At 29.2% G+C, this 21,393-nt stretch overlaps 4 protein-coding genes across 4 annotated transcripts; 2 read left to right on the plus strand and 2 right to left on the minus strand.

Annotated features, from left to right (window-relative positions):
- Positions 1-167: 167 nt before the first annotated feature.
- TVAGG3_0683430 (GTPase activator protein) lies at positions 168-3,701 on the plus strand (the record flags this gene model as incomplete). Its single annotated transcript, XM_001326980.1, has 1 exon — positions 1,974-3,677. The coding sequence occupies one exon, from the start codon at positions 1,974-1,976 to the stop codon at positions 3,675-3,677; it is 1,704 nt and encodes a 567-aa protein (XP_001327015.1).
- Positions 3,702-8,801: 5,100 nt separating this feature from the next.
- Positions 8,802-13,523, plus strand: TVAGG3_0683440 (guanylate cyclase protein; the record flags this gene model as incomplete). Its single annotated transcript, XM_001326981.1, has 1 exon — positions 8,802-13,523. The coding sequence occupies one exon, from the start codon at positions 8,802-8,804 to the stop codon at positions 13,521-13,523; it is 4,722 nt and encodes a 1,573-aa protein (XP_001327016.1).
- Positions 13,524-14,083: 560 nt separating this feature from the next.
- TVAGG3_0683450 (phenylpyruvate tautomerase protein) lies at positions 14,084-14,605 on the minus strand (the record flags this gene model as incomplete). The annotated part of the gene is made up of 1 exon (XM_001326982.2): positions 14,234-14,581. The coding sequence occupies one exon, from the start codon at positions 14,579-14,581 to the stop codon at positions 14,234-14,236; it is 348 nt and encodes a 115-aa protein (XP_001327017.1).
- Positions 14,606-16,925: 2,320 nt separating this feature from the next.
- TVAGG3_0683460 (uncharacterized protein) lies at positions 16,926-17,320 on the minus strand (the record flags this gene model as incomplete). Its single annotated transcript, XM_001326983.2, has 1 exon — positions 16,929-17,147. The coding sequence occupies one exon, from the start codon at positions 17,145-17,147 to the stop codon at positions 16,929-16,931; it is 219 nt and encodes a 72-aa protein (XP_001327018.1).
- Positions 17,321-21,393: the final 4,073 nt, after the last annotated feature.

Here is a 21,393-nt window from a genome sequence, read left to right on the forward strand (position 1 = left end):
GTTCAAGCTTTTGTATTTGAATCTCACAGTTCTTTTCACCGGATCATTTTATTATCATTTTATATTCCTAATATTACATGATATCCAGCCGATCAAACTGTATATATTTTATTTGAGTCATCTGAATTCGGTATCAACATTTTCAAAATTTTTTGAAAAATCCGATGAAAGTAACAAAACACATTTCCCGTTCAATTTCAGAGCTTAAGAATACAATATCTACGGTCAATACTTCTATCCAAGTAAATTTATTTACGAATATTTTCCAGAAACTTTCAGATAAATCTAATTTTGATATTATCGTTCAAAAACAAGAGTTAATGAATGAAATTCTAGAGATACTTGCAAGTAAATTAAATCCAGACATATTATCCAAGCTAACTGACGCTACAAGAGCAGAAATTTTACAATTTTTGACGTTTTTTACAGATCTTGAAAGTTCGACAATTAGGAAATCATATCTTGCTAAGTATTGCAAAATTATACCTATCCTTGCCAATTCTCCTTTAAATCAAGAAATAATTTTATTATTCCAAAAATATCTCTTAATTAACAACGAATTGGACTTAGATATAACAATAGAATACATCAAAGAGATCTTTGCTGCACTCCCATCATTAGATACAGTTTCTGTGAGCTTTTATTGGACATTTACTTTTGAAAACGTTTTTTGCTATTATTTGGATTACAAAACAGACTACAGTGAAAAGATAACGGTTAAGCATTCAAAAAATCTGAAAAACAGTTACAAAAAATTAATTTCAGATATTATTTCAGATTTTTTATTACAATTGATCAAAATCAATCATCCATACAAACCATTTCTTACTGATAATAAAGCCACACTCACAGGACTTGCTGTTTCCGGTGAAATTATGGATCAAGGGAAATTACTTTACATTTTACGATATTACTTCACCACGGACATTATTTGTTGCAACCAGGAATACGTTGATCAGCCAGGACACAAACATTTCTGGCCATACGCTTATGTTTGTAATTATGACTGTTCTGTGAGTACTTTTATCATTAACGTGTTTGACAAATTATCAATTGATTACGTAACAATACTTTTATGTACTTTAATTCGTTTTACTCATTATTGTAATAATTTATATGATATATAAAGAAGTTTAAGAAGCGTAGTACTTGTTTATTGTTTGTGTAACCAGTTCTTTACTAATTACAAGGAAAAAGAAGAGTTATTTATACTTTGTTTTCAAAGATTGATGATAACTAAGTCTTGTCAAATCCAATTGTTGATGTTTTGTAGCGCTTTGGAAACTAATCTGATGTCTGAATCATTGATTTCGTTGTTTTGTAATTCTAAATTCGTAAATTTCGATACAAAAAAAATTCTTGCATGAATCTTGGCTTTATACATGTTTCCGGACTTGTTATCAATTAATTTGGATGATTTGATTGACTTTGCTAAGAGTTATCACTTAACAAACCAAAAAACAAGAGATAAAAGATTATCTCCCACTTTTCTTGAGAAATTGGAGGTCATGAAGACGGATCCAACAATGTTCTTGACAACAGCATTCCAATGGACAGGTTATCAAAGCCCTTTTTACATTCCTGCTCCAAGATTTTCTTCAAAATCTGAAATTAATCTCAAACATATTGAAATTTTCATCAAAAATACAGTGAATAATAATGACTTGGTCTTCTTGGAGGCATTCGTGCTGTCTATTGTTGAAATAATGGATAATATTCCAATAGAATTTGATTATCAACCAAAATTTATATACGAAAACATAATTCCGTTGTTACAAACACAACAAAACCCCAATTTCCTGTTTCCTTTGTTTAAAATCGGTTCAAGATTGAATGATTCCCATTGGGAGTTGTTTAATTCAGTTTTGAAGACAAATTTGGTGTCAAAACCGTCGGAAATTGATATAATTTTGTATTTCTCGACAAATTTGGTTTTGATTGACACAAAATTTACAATTTTGATACCGGAAATAATGAATAGCCTTGATCGTATTAAGGAATTAACAGTAAGTGAGCTATATTCTGTGAAAATTGCTTCTTTGATGATATCTTTGTATTCAATTTTATCATCATCAAAAAATCCTGACAAATATTTGCCGATTTCGTATCTAAATGATTTCTGTGCTGTTAACAAGCGAAACCATTTAGTCCAAGAACAGATTTTAGCTCATTTTTTGTGTATTTTTGACAATGATTTGAAAAATTTTGTCAAAAATGAGACATTATACGAACAATTCGATGGTTGTCCAACTGTTTATTGGACTTATCTACATATTTTGCTCTCAAATCGAACAGAAATCGAAAATGTTTTTCCGGATTTTCAGAAAAAGACTCTTTTATGGTTAATTGGTAATTTAAATAAGTTGCCAACTCATCCACAATCAATTTATATTGCTTCTCTTTGTTCTGACATAATTTACAAAAATCCAGATTTATTTGGACTTCTTGAGAAGGAAACAAAAGATTGTAGGAATAATCAGTTGATAAAGAACATGATTGACTATATATTGGCCAGTCTAACTACATTCAAATCAACAGGATTTCCAAATTTATCAAAATCTAACTATGAAATCTTCGATGACAGGCTTTCTGTGACTGAAGTTCACTCAGATGGATCGTTAACAGCATCAACAAAGAAAGCAAATACAGCTTCTTCGTATAAAATTAATTATTTGGATAAAACCCCAAAAGAAAATGGTAATAAACCAAAGATTCCGCACTCATCTAGCTTTGAATTAGTGACATTCTCCAAATTTAACAAGTTTATGATGAATTTCAAAGGATTTCAAAATTTATTGCCTCCGAAAACCAAAGATGAGGTTGATATTCCTTCAACAAGCTTCCAAAATATAAAGTTAAATGAGATGCAGCTAGTTTCCGACGAAATTCAGCCAATAGATGAAAAAATACCAAAAAATATGATTCCGCAACAAGACGAATGTTTCGTATTTAATGACTACGCCCATTCCAAATACGAAATCATGAAGTCTTCCAGTTCTCTGAGTAGTGAAACGAGAGCACTTTTTGAGACCATTCAAAAAGTGATAGCAAAAATCGGAATAATTTTTGTCAAAAAAGGGAAATTGAAACAAAGTGAAATTCTTGCATTAGGAGAAAACGAAACATCCCAAGAGTATCAAGATTTTCTCCTAAAAATCAGAGAAAAAGTACAATTAAAAGATTTCAAGAAATATTGTGGAAAACTTGATATTCTTACAGGCATTAATGGCCAGAATTCCATTTATTTCTCCGATAAAAGGATAGAAACCATGTTCCACGTATCAACGATGATGCCAACGAATCAATCTGATTCTCAACAGATTCAGAAGAAGAAACACATAGGAAATGATAATACAACAATCGTTTGGAACGAAAATATCAATAACCCATGGAATGCAGCAACGATTGTTTCCAAATTTAACGATTTTCATGTAGTTATTTATCCGAAATCAGATAATTTGTATTTTATTGATATCAGAAAGAAATCAGATACATATGAATGTGGTCCAATAAGGTCACCAATACTGTTAAACTCCATTTCTTTCCCTTATATTGTGAGATGGACTGCAATTACCTCAGATTTCCTTATAAGAGGATTTACAAATCCTTTGAACATGCCTCATTATAAATTTAATGAACAGCTAGCTAAGATGGCTAACCTTTCTAATAAAGATTAAATGTTTGTTTGTTTTTCTATGAAATTAATGATTTTTTATTGCTTATACTATATACATGTCAGATACAATATATAAGGTTTCATAAACTCAAGTATTTCAACTCAATAAAAATGAAGATTTAAAATTTATCATTATAACATTTACCTTATCTTTAAAATCATCTTTTTAATGAGTATATATACTTTATACACTACTGGAATCTAATTGTCTTAAATATTATTTTGAGATATTTTTTTTTTTATAGATGATTGTCAAGAAACCTTTATATTTTAATTATCTTTGATGAGTAAATAACATTTTATCTGTCCATATAGTATAAAATCTGAAATGTCATTTTATTGATACCCTATATTTCCAACACTTGGAAAATTTTCATGACCCCCTACCCAGGGTCCTAAAATGGGTATTTTCCTCACACAGACACCGTGGTTTTTTGAGCCGGGAAATAAATAGCGCAGACAGTTTCTACATATAGAGACATGCTTATACTTAGAGTTTGACGGGAATCTAAAGTGATTTTTTTCTGCATCGCGAAATCTAATGCAATCTCAAAATCATGAAGAAACTGCGAATCGGAGCGCAATTTTTTAATATGTTAATATATAAAGGTACCCCTACTACTGCAAATGCTTCAAATGAAAATCTAAGAAATCAGATTAATTTGATCACATTAGTATAGTATTGGTCAAACCAAAAACTCATATGTTGATATATAGCCTATAGATATTCATATTATCTACTTTTCATTGAATTACATAAGATTTAATAATCTCATAAATATTCTTTTTAATTTTCCGAATTCCGTGTGCATTTAGATTGCCTATACCTGTATATAATAATTCTAGAATGGTTTGGTTAGATATTAAGTTTTTTAGATTAATATTTTAACATTTTGATAAAACAAGCATTTGTTCCATTTTAGAATCGCCATTGAACTCTAGTTTGACTAACATGATGTTGTATGATCAAATAAATTCTAACTTCATGAGATAAATTTTGAAATTAGAAAATGCGATATCTGACTCAAATATTTATCTGAACACATTTAACATTCAATGATAAACTAAAGTACTATACAGCAGATTCGATTTGGCTTATATTTTATATAATCAACAAATAATCCTATAAAATTGTGCTATTCACGTTGCTCAAAGATGTATTGAACATTCCCTACTTGTGTATTGATAAAATTAGATATAGATTCTAATGTAAATCGATATTTTGAAAATTCATATATATTTTGTCTTGGTTTGGCATTTGATCGTGTTGAAACCGGAATTGCAATATATATCATCTAAATATATAACTATCAAAATATGAGCTATAGATTTTTAAATTATTCTCCTGAATATGAGTGACTAACATAATTATATTGAATTGAGTAGTAAGAATCATAAATATTAGAATCTGACGATAATTTATTATAACTTTATATAGGAACAAGATTATAAATGATGATGAAAATAAAGATTAAATTTAAATCTGAAAATTTGAAAACATTAAGTGTATATGATAGCATTACAAAATTAAATTTTATGTGGAAGAGGAAATAGAGGAATTAGAAGTATTATGAGAAAATAATAAGATATAAAAACAAGATTCTATTAAATGAGTTAATTTATAGAAAGGAATAACAGTGTGAATGTAGTAAATGAATGTTTTCATGATGTATTATTGAAATCTTAAGTTTTGTTAAGAAGATAATAAGGGAATCAAATTTTGTATTAGGAAGTTTGACCGACAAGAGTGTATTGTGCACTCTTGTCGGTCTGCATGTCTCATTCCGGGAGACATTGTCACTGCATGTCTCCCAGAATGAGACAATCTTTGCAATCAAATGTGATGCAAAACTTTGACCGACAAGAGTGTACACTCTTGTCGGTCTGCATGTCTCATTCCGGGAGACATTGTCACTGCATGTCTCCCAGAATGAGACAATCTTCCGCATTCATAACTTGAATGCGGAAGTTTGACCGACAAGAGTGCACAATACACTCTTGTCGATCTAAATGTATCTTACAATCAAAGACACTTTCATACAATCTTTTCGAAGTTAAAAAAAAAATTTAATTATTTCTTTCTTTTGTTTATTAAATCGCCTTACTCACGTACTAATCTCTTTTAGAGACTCTATCGAGCTATCCCCACATATAAACCTGTGACAATAATACATATTTACTCTCTTCATATTCTGATCTCATGACACATTATCGCAAAAACTATAATTATACAACACATCTCATAAAGTCTCATTTTAGCCCTATCTAAGCGTTCAAAACCTATTTTCCACACGTAATCTGATTCTTCTGGCTCCGCTGATTCGATTTCTGCTGTCAGATCGTGAAAATATGCATCACATAAAGAGATAAACACAACTCAAAATTATTGCTTTTTTTTTCAAATTGTCTATTCATCCATCTTTACATATTTATTATCTCCTCCGTTTCCCCTCACAAATTCTTTTAATTTTCTGAATAATACGTATAATAAAATGAATATCTCAAAAACTAAAACACAAAATTAATGTTGGAAAATGACTAGATATAACCTGAACTTTTGAATTCATACATTTTTGGAAAAAATTGAATTTTCAAAAAAAGAGCTTATTTAGGTATGAACCTGAAGAGAAATTTTAAGGAAAATATTAAGTTGTGCAATTTGCATTTATCTCTTTATGTGATGCATATTTTCACGATCTGACAGCAGAAATCGAATCAGCGGAGCCAGAAGAATCAGATTACGTGTGGAAAATAGGTTTTGAACGCTTAGATAGGGCTAAAATGAGACGTTATGAGATGTGTTGTATAATTATAGTTTTTGCGATAATGTGTCATGAGATCAGAATATGAAGAGAGTAAATATGTATTATTGTCACAGGTTTATATGTGGGGATAGCTCGATAGAGTCTCTAAAAGAGATTAGTACGTGAGTAAGGCGATTTAATAAACAAAAGAAAGAAATAATTAAATTTTTTTTTTAACTTCGAAAAGATTGTATGAAAGTGTCTTTGATTGTAAGATACATTTAGATCGACAAGAGTGTATTGTGCACTCTTGTCGGTCAAACTTCCGCATTCAAGTTATGAATGCGGAAGATTGTCTCATTCTGGGAGACATGCAGTGACAATGTCTCCCGAAATGAGACATGCAGACCGACAAGAGTGTATTGTGCACTCTTGTCGGTCGAAGTTTTGTAATCACATTGTGATTGCAAAAGATTGTCTCATTCTGGGAGACATGCAGTGACAATTTCTCCCGGAATGAGACATGCAGACCGACAAGAGTGCACAATACACTCTTGTCGGTCAAACTTCCTAATACAAAATTTGATTCCCTTATTATCTTCTTAACAAAACTTAAGATTTCAATAATACATCATGAAAACATTCATTTACTACATTCACACTGTTATTCCTTTCTATAAATTAACTCATTTAATAGAATCTTGTTTTTATATCTTATTATTTTCTCATAATACTTCTAATTCCTCTATTTCCTCTTCCACATAAAATTTAATTTTGTAATGCTATCATATACACTTAATGTTTTCAAATTTTCAGATTTAAATTTAATCTTTATTTTCGTCATCATTTATAATCTTGTTCCTATATAAAGTTATAATAAATTATCGTCAGATTCTAATATTTATGATTCTTACTACTCAATTCAATATAATTATGTTAGTCACTCATATTCAGGAGAATAATTTAAAAATCTATAGCTCATATTTTGATAGTTATATATTTAGATGATATATATTGCAATTCCGGTTTCAACACGATCAAATGCCAAACCAAGACAAAATATATATGAATTTTCAAAATATCGATTTACATTAGAATCTATATCTAATTTTATCAATACACAAGTAGGGAATGTTCAATACATCTTTGAGCAACGTGAATAGCACAATTTTATAGGATTATTTGTTGATTATATAAAATATAAGCCAAATCGAATCTGCTGTATAGTACTTTAGTTTATCATTGAATGTTAAATGTGTTCAGATAAATATTTGAGTCAGATATCGCATTTTCTAATTTCAAAATTTATCTCATGAAGTTAGAATTTATTTGATCATACAACATCATGTTAGTCAAACTAGAGTTCAATGGCGATTCTAAAATGGAACAAATGCTTGTTTTATCAAAATGTTAAAATATTAATCTAAAAAACTTAATATCTAACCAAACCATTCTAGAATTATTATATACAGGTATAGGCAATCTAAATGCACACGGAATTCGGAAAATTCAAAAGAATATTTATGAGATTATTAAATCTTATGTAATTCAATGAAAAGTAGATAATATGAATATCTATAGGCTATATATCAACATATGAGCCGTATCGAACTTCTGACTCACCTTGCATCAACTCGTACATTTAATTGCATTACGTATGAATATACATTTTGAACAATCCAAGTACTTAGAACTGAATTTATTAGGGAACAATAAATTAAGGATAGGAAATTTAGAATTAAAAGTAACACTAACATGCTCTTGATGACCAATAAGCAAATCTTTTAATTAAAAATATTTCATTTCATATTTCCTTTCAGAAGATTGAAAACTCAAAACGTATTTTTGGCTTGCTTCAAAATTAAACGCTCATTAGAGTAATTGTTGACTTTGTTTGCACTCACTAATGATATTACAAAAACGGACATTGGTTAAATCGAACAGAAAAAATTGATCGACAATTATTGAACGATAATTTAGCCGGCTAAAATTTTTCTTCAGCTAGACGATACGTATCTAAAAATCAAAACCATTTGATTTAAATTTCAAATAATCTCTATTCAATTTCTTTTTCAATTTTGATTACTATTCAAACTTTACGCGTTAACCAATTACTTTTACTCACTTTCATTTTCGTCATCTTTTTCTTGGATATAATTATCTTGTTTATATCTGTTCGCAAATTCCTGTCACAAAAATTTTCAATGCGTCAAAATTTATTTTAAAATAATCATTAAATATAATTAAAAATCTTAAAATCATCATACGAGAGTAAATAAGTTTCGCTCTGAAATCTGGTTCTCACAAAATTTTGAATAACGTTAAGAATAAACTATAAAATTTTTATAGTTTATTTATTTTTCAATTTATCAAAATTTTAAATGGCTGAGGCTTCTGTATCGCGATCTATGTCAAGTGTAAGCACAACATTAAGTGTTGCACAGAAGATAGATTCATTACTTCAAGGAGATTCGGGTTTAATTGATAAGATCTTTCCAATTTTAGACCAAGTTATGCAAAAAACGAAGTACCCAGGTTGGTTAATGGGAGTTATTGCCATATTCTTATTGAATCAGATATTATCCGTTACATTATGGGTCTATACCCCAATTTTTCGGAGAAGTACGGGAACTTGGTATAAGTTTTACAAGGTTTTAATTGAGATATTCTCATTCCAAGATCCATTAAATTATGATAGAACAGATGGTATCAGTTTAACCATTACAATAGTTGTTGCAGTCTTTTCCGTTATATGGTTTTTATTGATGATTCTCTATAATAACAAGTTTTATCAAATTCCAACTGCATTACTTTATATTACTTCGTTTATACTTGATATGGTGGATCCATTGTTCATCATGCCAAGTATTTACGTTATAAATCATGGAATCACCTCATTACGTTTTAAATATAGCGGTGTTTTTGTGACAGAAATAATTATTGGTGCAGTATCATATGCAATCTTTATTACAATCTTCTTAATCAACACTTTCTTGAAATCCAGATCCGTAGTTTTGACAAACTTCTTGTTCCCATTATTTGATCACTTCTCAATCACTACATGGGTTGTAGCAACATCAATGTTTTCAGTCCTATCAGCTATTTTTGAGTATTTCCAACATTGGATTTATTGCGTCGCTGCTATTCTTCATATCTTCCTTACGATATACATTTGCTATCGCTTAATGTTTATTCCTTTCTATGAAGTGTGGAGAAATGCTATATGTTTATCTTATGGTTTCACAACAATCGCATTAGATATTAATTTCATTGTTATCTACGCAAATCCAAGTTTCACATATAATTACACAATATTTGTATACATTGGCGTGATTTTCATCGGTTATGCAATTGCGAAATATTATTTTATGCGTATGGTCAAGAAGATAAAGAAGGATTTGACATTTGATGAAGATATATCCAACATTCAAGAATATTTCGATAGTATCCGTGTTGGAAGGAGCTCATTATATGCAATGATGTACATCGTTGTTGGCCTTTCTGAAGTCGCTGACTACTTTATCGATGGTTCATTAACAGATTATATATTAAACTTAGGAACATTAGACTCAGCAGTCTCTATTTTGTTACAAGTCGTCACATTTTTCCCTTCAGAGAGTAGAAAAATGGGTGTTTTGTACAAAAAAGTTGTTTCAAAGAGAAGATTAGATATAACAGATAGATTCCTTATATACCAAGTCTACAGAATCAAAATGCGTCGTTTAGTTTCAGATACAAAGGATACACTTGAAATCTTCAATAAACTTAGACAAAGAAATGAAGATTGCAAACAGATTATTAATGGTTTCTGGGATAAACAAGATTGCAATCAAGAATATCTTTCTTCTCTCAGTATCTTAGTTAATGATATTGATGCCCATTTCAAATCCGTTCTTGCAAACAATCCAAATAACTTGAGAATCACAAATGAATATGCAAACTTCTTAATTGAGTGCAGATGTGAATTCAATCAAGCAGTCAAAGAAAGTGTTATTGCAGATTCAATTGGTAATGGAAGAAACTTCAATGTTGATGTCAGTTTCAGATCAGTTGTTAACAAATTCCCAAGATATCTTAAAGACAAAATTTTGGATACAAAAGGTAAAAGAATCACGCAAAAAGGTCTTGATAGAAAGAAAAATAGTTCACAATTTAGCTCTCAGAATGGTTCACAGAACAGTTCAAATAACTCATCATTAACACGATCTCTTTCTGTTGATTTTGAGCGTCAAGAATTTGTTTGCAAGAAGATTTTAAGAGACAGTAAAGTCAGATTAGCCTTCCATAATGCTGTTTCAGAAACAAGACCATGGCAAGCAGATATCATTTCAGTTTTGATGGCATTCAATGTTGCTTTGACAATTGTTTTCTTCATTGGATTTTATGGATTCATGAAACAAAGAGTTAGCTGGAGAAGATCAAGTTACAGAGATTTAGAAAATGCTTGCTACACAATCTTCTACAATATTTTATCAGATGTCTACACATTGAATGATTTCGCTTATCAGTCTGGTAGATATGATAACAATGCCGCTGTTTTAGGAGATATTTCAATTGATAATGGTGTAACTAGTCCATTAGTTCCAGATACATTAGATATGCCTGATAAGATATATTATTGTTTAGATCATAGCAGAAGTTATTTGGAGAAGTTCTTGGATCAGTTAGCTGTTTTAGCTTTGGATAATAATCCATATACAATTGCTCCTGATGTTTTATATTCAAGAACTAATTTCACTTATTGTGATAATGGAACAGCAGCTGATAAAATTCCTACATCATTAAAGGACCAATTAATTACAATTGATTACCTTCAAAATGTTATTGCAGGAACTTTCAAATCAGGAGAAAAGATTGATAATCTTTATATAAATAATGAATATTGCGAAATAGCTGTTAATATTCATACAGTTGCTACTTATTCAGATCAGACATTCCAGAACATTTTGAATTATAATATCCAAGAATCAAAAGATTACAAGAAAGAGTTCTTATCATGGTTGATTGTTGGTGCTTGTGTTATATTCTTTGGCATCTCTTTACCAGCTGTAATTGTTATCAAGACATACAATAAAATGGTTGATGACATGATTAGAAGTTTAATTTCATTGCCATGTGAAGTGAAAGAAGATGCAAAGAAACCATTGATGTTAGAATATGAAGATTCATCAATGCATGTTTCATCACAAAAACTTGATAAATCCTATATTATGAAGATTTTACAAGTTTTGTTCTTCTTCTTTATATTCTGTGCAGTTGCCGTTTATGTACTGTTATGTTATGAAGCAATCATCTTAAATGATGACATAACAATGATTCTTAAATGGTTCCATTATTCATGCTCAAGAATTGTTTTGGGATCAGAAATTGGTGTCAATGTAATCCAAACAATTTTACTTAATGGGTCATTACCACAAACAATTGTAAATGTTTCATTTGTTGAAGAAACAGCAAGGAAAGATCTCGACAAATTGTTGACATATAACCATGCTTTGATTTATGGTAACGAAAACATTTCAAGATCCATTGGCTTCGATAAGAAATTTGATGAAATGCAATTACAAAATGTTTGTGAATTAGATCATGATCCAAAGACAATTCATGATATGTATGCTTGTTCATCAATTGATTCACAAGTACAAATCTTTAAGAACATGGTTGTTGACGTTCTTAATAATCCAGCAAAATACCAGGGAAATTTGAATTCAGAAGTTGCAGAAAATATGATGCATCTTTTAAGAAATCACTTCTATCCAAGTGTTGTTAAGGCAACAGAAAGAATTGCAGCATTAATGGAAGAGTTTTATGATAGAAAGATGAACTTAGAAGCTGTTTTTGTTGTTCTCGGATTCATTTGCTTGATTTTCATTTTAGTTTTACCAGCAATTTTCAAAGTTTTAGTTTTAAATAACTATGCAAATTTAATGATGTTGTTCCAACATTTGCCACCACAAACAATCTTGAATTCACCAGAAATTATGAAGTTCTTCACAGGAAAGAAGAAAAACTCCGGAGATGAAAAGATGCCAGTATCAAAAGCTATTGTTTATGATGCTAATGAATGCATTATTATTACAAACCAAGCATCAGTTATCGAAATTCTCAACAAATCTGTTGCAGAAAACATCGGATTAACTCCAGATCAAATGTTAGGCCAACAAATTGCAAACTTTGTTTCAACAGAAGACCAACCAAGATTGAACAAACAAATCGATTTGATGGTTAATGGCCAAGGTCCAGCAATTTGGGAAGATCATTTAACATTACTCGATGAAGATTCTCAAGCAATTCCTTTCGCTGCTACAATGATTGGAATGAAAGATAATGAGAATTCAACAACATTTAATTCAATCGTTTTCATTTTAACAAATGAACAAGAGGAAATACAGAAGAGGAAAGAAGCAGAAGAAGCTAAAGCTAAATCAGAGAAGTTATTGTATCAGATCTTGCCAAAGGATATTGTTATCAGACTCAATAGAGGTGAAACAGATATTTCTTTCACCATCAAAAGTGCTACAATTTTCTTTGTTGATATCGTTAAATTCTCTGCTTATACAGCTTTACTTACACCAACAGATATCATGGCAAACTTGAGTTTAGTCTTTGCTACATATGATCAGATTGTTTCTCAATATGATTTGATAACAAAGATCAAATTAATTGGTGATGATTACATGGCAGCAGCTGGTTTGTTCATGAAAGAAGATGATGATCCAAAGAAACATGCTGAACAAGCTGTAAGATGTTGTATTCAAATTAGTAAAGCATTAGATGAAATCAATGCAAAGTTAAATGCTTCTCTTGAAGTTAGAATTGGCTGCAACAGTGGTGGTCCACTGATTGGCGGTGTTTTAGGTACAGATAAACCAACATTCGATATCATTGGTGATCCAATCAATGTCGCTGCAAGACTACAGTCAACAGATGTACCAGGAAATGTTCAAATTTCAGGTGAAACAAAAGAACTCATTCAAGACTTAGATTTCAATATTGAAGAAAGAGGCGAAGTATTCCTTAAAGGTAAGGGAAATAGAATGACATATTTTGTCAGTCTAGCTCAGAAAGTTGATCCAGAAGGTTCATTTGTAGTGAACCTCAATTAATTGCTATTGTTTATTAAATATATGTTTATTATTTCAATATATTGATATTTTTATTATAATTTACTGCTTAACAACAATAGCATATTGGTTTACTATTCATAAATCTGAAAGGTTACTCGTGAATTTCAGAATTTCAAAGGTTTATTTACAGATCATAAAATTTCAAACAATGGAACAGCTTGTATAGTATAGTATACAAAATGAAAGCTTAAATGTTTCTATAGAGGTTATCTTATAAGGAATGAATTCAATTGTCTTGTGAATCATCATTAATATTATGTCTTATTCAGTTGAAAGCACATAATCATCAAACTGAATATGTTACTCGGGCCATTGTGTAAAAACGAGTTGATATTTGAGATGAATTTAGATTATATCAGCAAAATGATTTTCAAACATTCACTCTCATTAAGATAGTCTTTTAAACGATCATTATGTTTATATAATTAGGATTTGTTACAGTAAAAATTATCAACAATTAAAATTTAGAAAGTTATTTCAATAAAATTGGACAATAAATATGACAATAATGCCAACAAAATCGAAATAATACTAAATTGCTCAGTTTTTAATATGAATTCAAATGTTAATGAGAATTATTTCTATAATTTGAGATATTAGTACGTATACATTCGTACAATCGTTTTAAAGAGAAAGAATGAATCAGAATTTGAAAAAAAGAAAAGAATTATTACAATTAAATCCGTATTTTAGGCAAATGTGTCACCATTGAAGCCCCAGTCCTCAGCACTCTTTGGATTGAAGACGATGTAAATGCGATCGCCCTGGAAACCATGGTCTGTGAACCACTTTGTGAGAGCAGCAGATGCCCTCTTGTTAACAGCTCTGTTAAGTCCACCAATTGACATGAGGGACATGAAAGCAGCCTTCTCGTCACTGCCACCGAATCTAACAGCAACACCATCCTCTAATGTGACCATGACATAAGAGATTGGCTTTCCAAGAACCTTGGAAACAATGTTTCCGAGTTCCTCGGTGGCCTTGGACTTCTCTTCCTCTGTGAATTTAGCGTTGGTCTTGATAACAAGAGCAGGCATAAAACAAAGTGAGGTGACTATAAAAATTGAAACGAATTGGCCATTTATCGTAAAATAATAGATGAAATTTTCATAGCAACTATATATGAGAATTTTTCATAAACGATTACAAAATTTGATTGAAATTATTGTCATATGAAGTAAAAATTTGATTTACGATACGGCATCTTCAAAATTTTGTAAATTTGATTTTATCAGGATTTTATATATCAATGTTTAATGTTTCACACATGCTAAACAAGCACATTGTGTTCGCATCTGTTCTTTCAATATTTTTGAAATTCTTCGAATTATCCAGGATGACAGGCTGTACCCATAAAAATATACATTTCCATACTATAGAAAATTATATTTTTAATTCGATAATGCATTGTTCGAAATATAAATTATCCCTCATTATTCTGTCTTTTCGATCCACCATGCTAATCCTATAACAATATGCTCATCTCAGAATTCCTAAGTTATTGGTTGACATGTAATGTAGATTTCAACAATTTCGATTTTCAATTCTAAATTAAGCCTGATGAATACTTTTGATATATTTGATATACATTACCTTTTGATCACAAACAAACAATATTGCTATTTAATAGATATATTTCCTTTTTTATTATGCCTCTAATGTACTTAGGTGATTGCTTTGTTATATTCGGTCGCATTCCCGAAATATTAGAACAATTAAAGAGTTGAGATAAGATACCCTAATATACACATAATAAATGAAATATATATTAATATTATAGTAACCGTGCAACTAAATTGCTTTCTATTGGTTCCACTAAAGACTGAAATAAAATACTTTCAAACATATTTTTTTTATCAACCAAATAAAGAAATTTACACTGTTAAAGAAAGTTTCGAATACGTATTAGCATCAATAACAGTACCACTTATCATACACATACATATTTCCTAGTAGCTCCATTAGATCCCTTCGCAACCGATTAAAATTTAGTTATTATTAAAAAGTTATATTTTGTATTCTCTATCATCATACAAACTAGTTAGGCGGTATTTTTATGCATATTTCTACAGCATTTTATATAATTATTGTTACCACTTAGTATGAACTAATCAATTCTTTGTAGGTCCACAGAAGAATAATAGCGCATATTTATTTCAGTAACGCTAATCCGTTTTCTCAATATTTAACAGATAACAGGCTATTTCGAACACACCAATCTATACTTTGGATGATAATAAATATATTTTAAGAACACCCCTAATACATTGAATTCAAAGGTTTAATTATTTGAATCTTTAATCAACTCATTATTTACTATTTATAGTTATAAGACCTATAATTATTCGTGTATTGAAGTAATAAGCAATTGTATATACACATATCTAATACTTTTTTTGAAATTTAGAATTTTATTCAAAACAAAATTCATGCGATAATCGAATAGAAGTCATTCTTATACACTTACATCCAATAGAAAAACATGATATTAATTAGGCACATCCACAAAAACAAGCACAATGACCTTATCTCGATGATGGTTTTACTTTGAGCAATCACATTTTTAAAATATCTATTTCAGCTATATCTAGTTATATAATTCTAGAAATTTTTATGCATTCATTCATCACATTTGTAGATATCCTTTGCGATAGTAAAAGAATTCATTAGTTCAATCATTACGTGTTATTCAATATAATAAGATTGATAAAAATGTATGAAATATTATTCATGATGACAGATATAAGTAATTTTAGTTGATCAACTATCAATATTCCCATAATAAACCTCTAAAAACAATATAAAATTTTTAACTGTTACTAATTAACTTTGAAAATGCCATAAAATAAACATAATAAGATAATATTCTATGAGACATATATGAAAGATGCGTAGGTAACAACATGACAAAAGGTTTAAGTTAAGTGTTCATTTACTCAATTGACACAAAAATCCATCAATATATATTATCTTTAACAGGAAAATACCAAAATCTTCATATGACCTTGCTATACTATCATAAATAAGTTTTTATTTTCAATAATATTCATCATAATTTTTAAATATCCAAATAAAAACAAATCTAGATCATTTTTGGAACAACTATCATATCAAATATTAAAATATGTGATCGTGGTCATTCCGACTTTAAACATGAACTACAAATAATTTACGAAATTTTTCGGGTAATTTATTTGATTGACAATTACCGTGTGAAAGGCAACAAACCATTTGGAATGCTAATCCAAAAACATATATTTACATGTCAACAAAAAAAGATATAATAAGATAGAATTCAATTTTTTCAATAATGTTTTGATAAATATCAATTATTGCTAGATATATAAAATATATTCTATGCGTTAAAGGGTTTCAACTAAACAATCATTGAATAAATTCTTTCATAACCTTGGTTGAATAAAGCCTTGAAACTTTCGTGTATAACCTGTTTAAAACACTTTGTGAAAGTGTACCCATGCAAATATAAGATCCGTGTGGCTGATTATAAACTTGACAGAGATGGGCGTATTTCATGACTGTTGATCTCTTGAAAGCGATGTTATGCTTGAGACAATGATCTCTTATATACATCATTGCATCCATTGGGGTATGAAATTTTGCATTATTACACTCATTTGTGTTAAATGGAATTAAAATTTCTCTTACCGTGTGATATTCAAAGGATTTGAATGGGAAGGTTAGACTACTAATGGGTTTTAGCTCTTGGCTGTCATGCTCGCTATTATTGTTTTGGACAGTGTCAGAATTGGCCTGAGAATTTATCATCCCTATGAAAAAATGAAAATTGACTATCGGTTTTTCGGTTGCGGTTTATACGAAAAAAATTGAAAGGAATTTAAAAATCCAACATTTCTCTAATACATACGCTAAATCATATATAACCAAATTCCGCTTAAATATTTTACGATTGCGTTATTCGACTTTTCAGAGAAGAATAGGATATTAAAACATTTTAATTCAGTATCATTCATGTACTATAATTTTCATAAATTTTTTCATTACGCGTAATTTGGAAAATAAGATAATCAAATTTAATTAATAATATAGTAGTTCTATCAATCCAAATAAATAATTTCAGCTCATAATCTATTGATTTTTCATTCAAAAAGAATTTCAGATTCCAATATTTACCAGGTGCAAAAAATAGTTATATTGAGAAAATTGCTATACATTGTTGCCATCAGGTAGACACTAACATGAGCTTAAATCCAAGAAATAGAACTTCATTTGCGAATTTATCCAGATATGTCTTGAAACTGTTGGTATAGAATCTCTAAAATGATTTGTTGATGCTTTTCCAATATCAATGATAATTCGGCTAATTTAAATTTCACAATATTTTTTGTCACTTTTTAAGCGAATACAATAAAGATTTAAGCTATGGGTTCAAAGTTTGAATAGTAAAATATAGTCAATGTTATTTTTTTTAATATCATTAAAATTTCAAATTAATTTGGAAGGCAATAATATCTTCGAATTGATCCACAGTGTAGTATTTTTGTTTAGAAATTTAATAATGCTATAGTATTAACTTATTTAAAATAATCATCCAAATTATCTATTTTTGCATCAAAAAATCAACATTTCGTAAGCACCAATCAAAATCCAAATGACATGACATTTTAGTTTAACGTATTTAGCTAATAATAAATAGCAAATTAGGATATTCACTTATTATTGTTGTTTATTGGGTGAGTTTTAAGTTAATTAAATAATGTCCTCAATATCACAAATCATAAAAATAACGATTACATTAATAATTCCTTATTAATATAATATATTTCTTCTGATTGCAAAGTTATTGACTACATTAACTTTTCAAATGATATAAATTAACCTTTTTAAAGTCATATAATCATCGGCAACTGTGGTACCAACTTAAAATGGCAAAATAACATGGTAAAACATCTTTCCAAACACTAAACATTCAAGTAATATATATGTTGAAATATTTAATTTGTACTCCATTTTACATCAATAAGACGCAGAGTTTTCTAGTGAAATTTGATATCATGTTCCAATGATTCATAAAAAGCTTTACAAAGAATTTAGAATTAATGGATCTTTTACACGATATTAGCAGGAGATCACATCTTTTATACCACATTACCAAAGTCAAACCACAATTCATGCATTATCTAAGTATACTTTTATTTTGTTATTTTTACATTGCATTGTTCATTAGTAGAAGTTCATTAGGAATATTTACGATCATTCTCTCAATGAAATCATATATAATTGGAGCTGAAGTAATTGCATAGTTGAATATTTTTTGTTTCAATTTTAACTTCTTCAAGCACAAATCATTTCTTCTACATTTAAGTTATTCATTTAATGCCTCAAGAGCTACAATAACCTAAGCCGAAATAATGAGATTTCAGTTGACAAAATCTCTCTTATTTTCCTGGTGATGGAAGATATTAATCATCATTTGTAACGAATAATTCTTATTCTAAGTCATCATTAATGATAATAAAATTATCATTTCCTATAAATTTATGACTCATTTATCAATCGCTAAATAATCTTAACCAAATTGATGCATCATTGCTTCTCAATTTTGAGTCAAAATTCAATTTTCAGGAGACTTTTGGCGTCTGTACCTTTTTATCTGAATAATTTAAATTTAAGAGGAATATATCTTTAACAATATGCACCACATAGACCAATGCGTATAGTGAATATATTTTCATTGAAAAAAAAATGCAATGTTATATAATTGGCCAAAGAAACTTTAGAGTCTTCAAGTGTTGTTTGCTTGGATCAATATAAACATAAATTCAAAAATTAGTTTTCATGGTAGAGATATAGAATTTGTTATAATTCAAATTTCAGTAGTATGTAGTTTTTTTAAAAGCCCGTTTCGGTAATTTTTATTTCATCAGTTGGTGTTAACTAATATATCAAATACTTGTATATATATAAGATATTTTTCATAAATTTTAAAAATTTTGAAAATATATGGGTATTGACAAATATTTTATAATTTTATGAATATATTTAACACATGGCTATTCAATTTTCCTATCATTAAGTTTTGATATTTTATTACCCTCAATTTTTGACTTTTGCAACTTTTTCATGACCCTCTACCCAGGTATCTAAAATACCATTTATCGCCTGAAAAGCACCCTTAATTTATGCCAATTGACAAAATAAAGATATGTTTAGAATGCTGATATGATGGAGAATCATGCTGCATCATTATTGGCCAGCAATATATAATATTTAAGAAATCTACGAGATTATCTGATTTCATGAAACTCAATGTATACTAAGTTTCAGACTTTGAAATTTTAACATGTTGATATGGGTACATAGGGTTTATGATTCCAGTCATTTATTTAAAAAATTACAAAAATGAATTAATATGATGTGAGTAACAATGGTAATAAACGCTTAATTACTAATATATTATTTCTTGGTAGGAATGAAATGTTTTGGTGACATTTATAGAAGTTAAGCTGAGAATCAAAAATGCAAAAATTATTTTAAATATTACAAGCATTATTTGATGTCATTGAGTTTAGAGTCGTGTAGCTATATGAGTACAATATGTTATTGATGTATATATGCAATAATTGTGAAAATGAAATGTGAATCTCAAGATGAGTTGCATGTTACTGCGCTATAATTTGAATTCAATACGTACATAACATTACTAAATGTATTTTAAGATAATACAAAAAATTAAGCTTGCAAAAAGATATCGAAATGTAATTTTCATTAGATTCAAAGTTCTGAATAGATTTTGATTTTAACTATTGATGAGTTTGTCAAACCTCTATAATAATAGAATGTAGAACTAATTAAATATAATTAATAAAAAAATACAAATTTAAGTGATATTATAAGAGATATATGTGATGTTACCAATATGATATGATATTGAAGAACTGATAGAATTGTGATGTGAGACTAAATATGATTTTATTATGAATAGGAGAATAATATTAGAAGAATTTCTTGAATTTAATGTATCTGAATATGTAATTGGGCATATATTCTATATATATATTGGTAGGTTAACTAGAAATAAGAAGATGAAAGATTGTTAATGAATAATATAAGATTAAGCGAAAATATATTGTTCTAATAGATGAGTGTTGAGATCCAATATATATGAAGAGGGATATGTGAGAGGAAATATGTATATTTAATAAAATAAGCGATGAGAGAAAAAATAACAAAGATTTATATGAAATTTTGAGTATTGAAAAAGCTCGATTGGTGATTTTATGTCTGTTAAAGGAATAGATATTCTAGGAGAAAGATAAATTGAATTAAAGAAGAATAAAAAAAGTTGATTAAGATTGATAAAAATATTGAATTGTATGACAATGGAAAGAAGGAATAAATTGGTGTTGGTATGACGGTATCATTTCGGGAGACATTGCCTCTGCATGTCTCCCAGAATAAGACAATCTTCTGCAATCAGAATGTGATTGCAAAACTTTGACCGACAAGAGTGTATTATGCACTCTTGTCGGTCGCAGTGTCTCATTCTGGGAGACATTGCCTCTGCATGTCTCCCAGAATGGAACAATGTTCCGCATTCATAACTTGAACGCGGAAGTTTGACCGACAGGAGTGCATAATGCACTCTTGTCGGTCGCAGTGTCTCATTCTGGGAGACATTGCCTCTGCATGTCTCCCAGAATGGAACAATGTTCCGCATTCATAACTTGAACGCGGAAGTTTGACCGACAAGAGTGCATTATCCAATCTTTTTTGTCATATACCTCAACCCACAAAGACAAAACCTTACATAAAATAGGTAAACTTTGGTTTTCACTTAATAATGTTTATTTTTAATTTTTTGTTCTTT

Source organism: Trichomonas vaginalis, chromosome III (genome assembly GCF_026262505.1).
Source record: "Trichomonas vaginalis G3 chromosome III, whole genome shotgun sequence".
In the NCBI taxonomy this organism is placed as follows: domain Eukaryota; phylum Parabasalia; order Trichomonadida; family Trichomonadidae; genus Trichomonas; species Trichomonas vaginalis.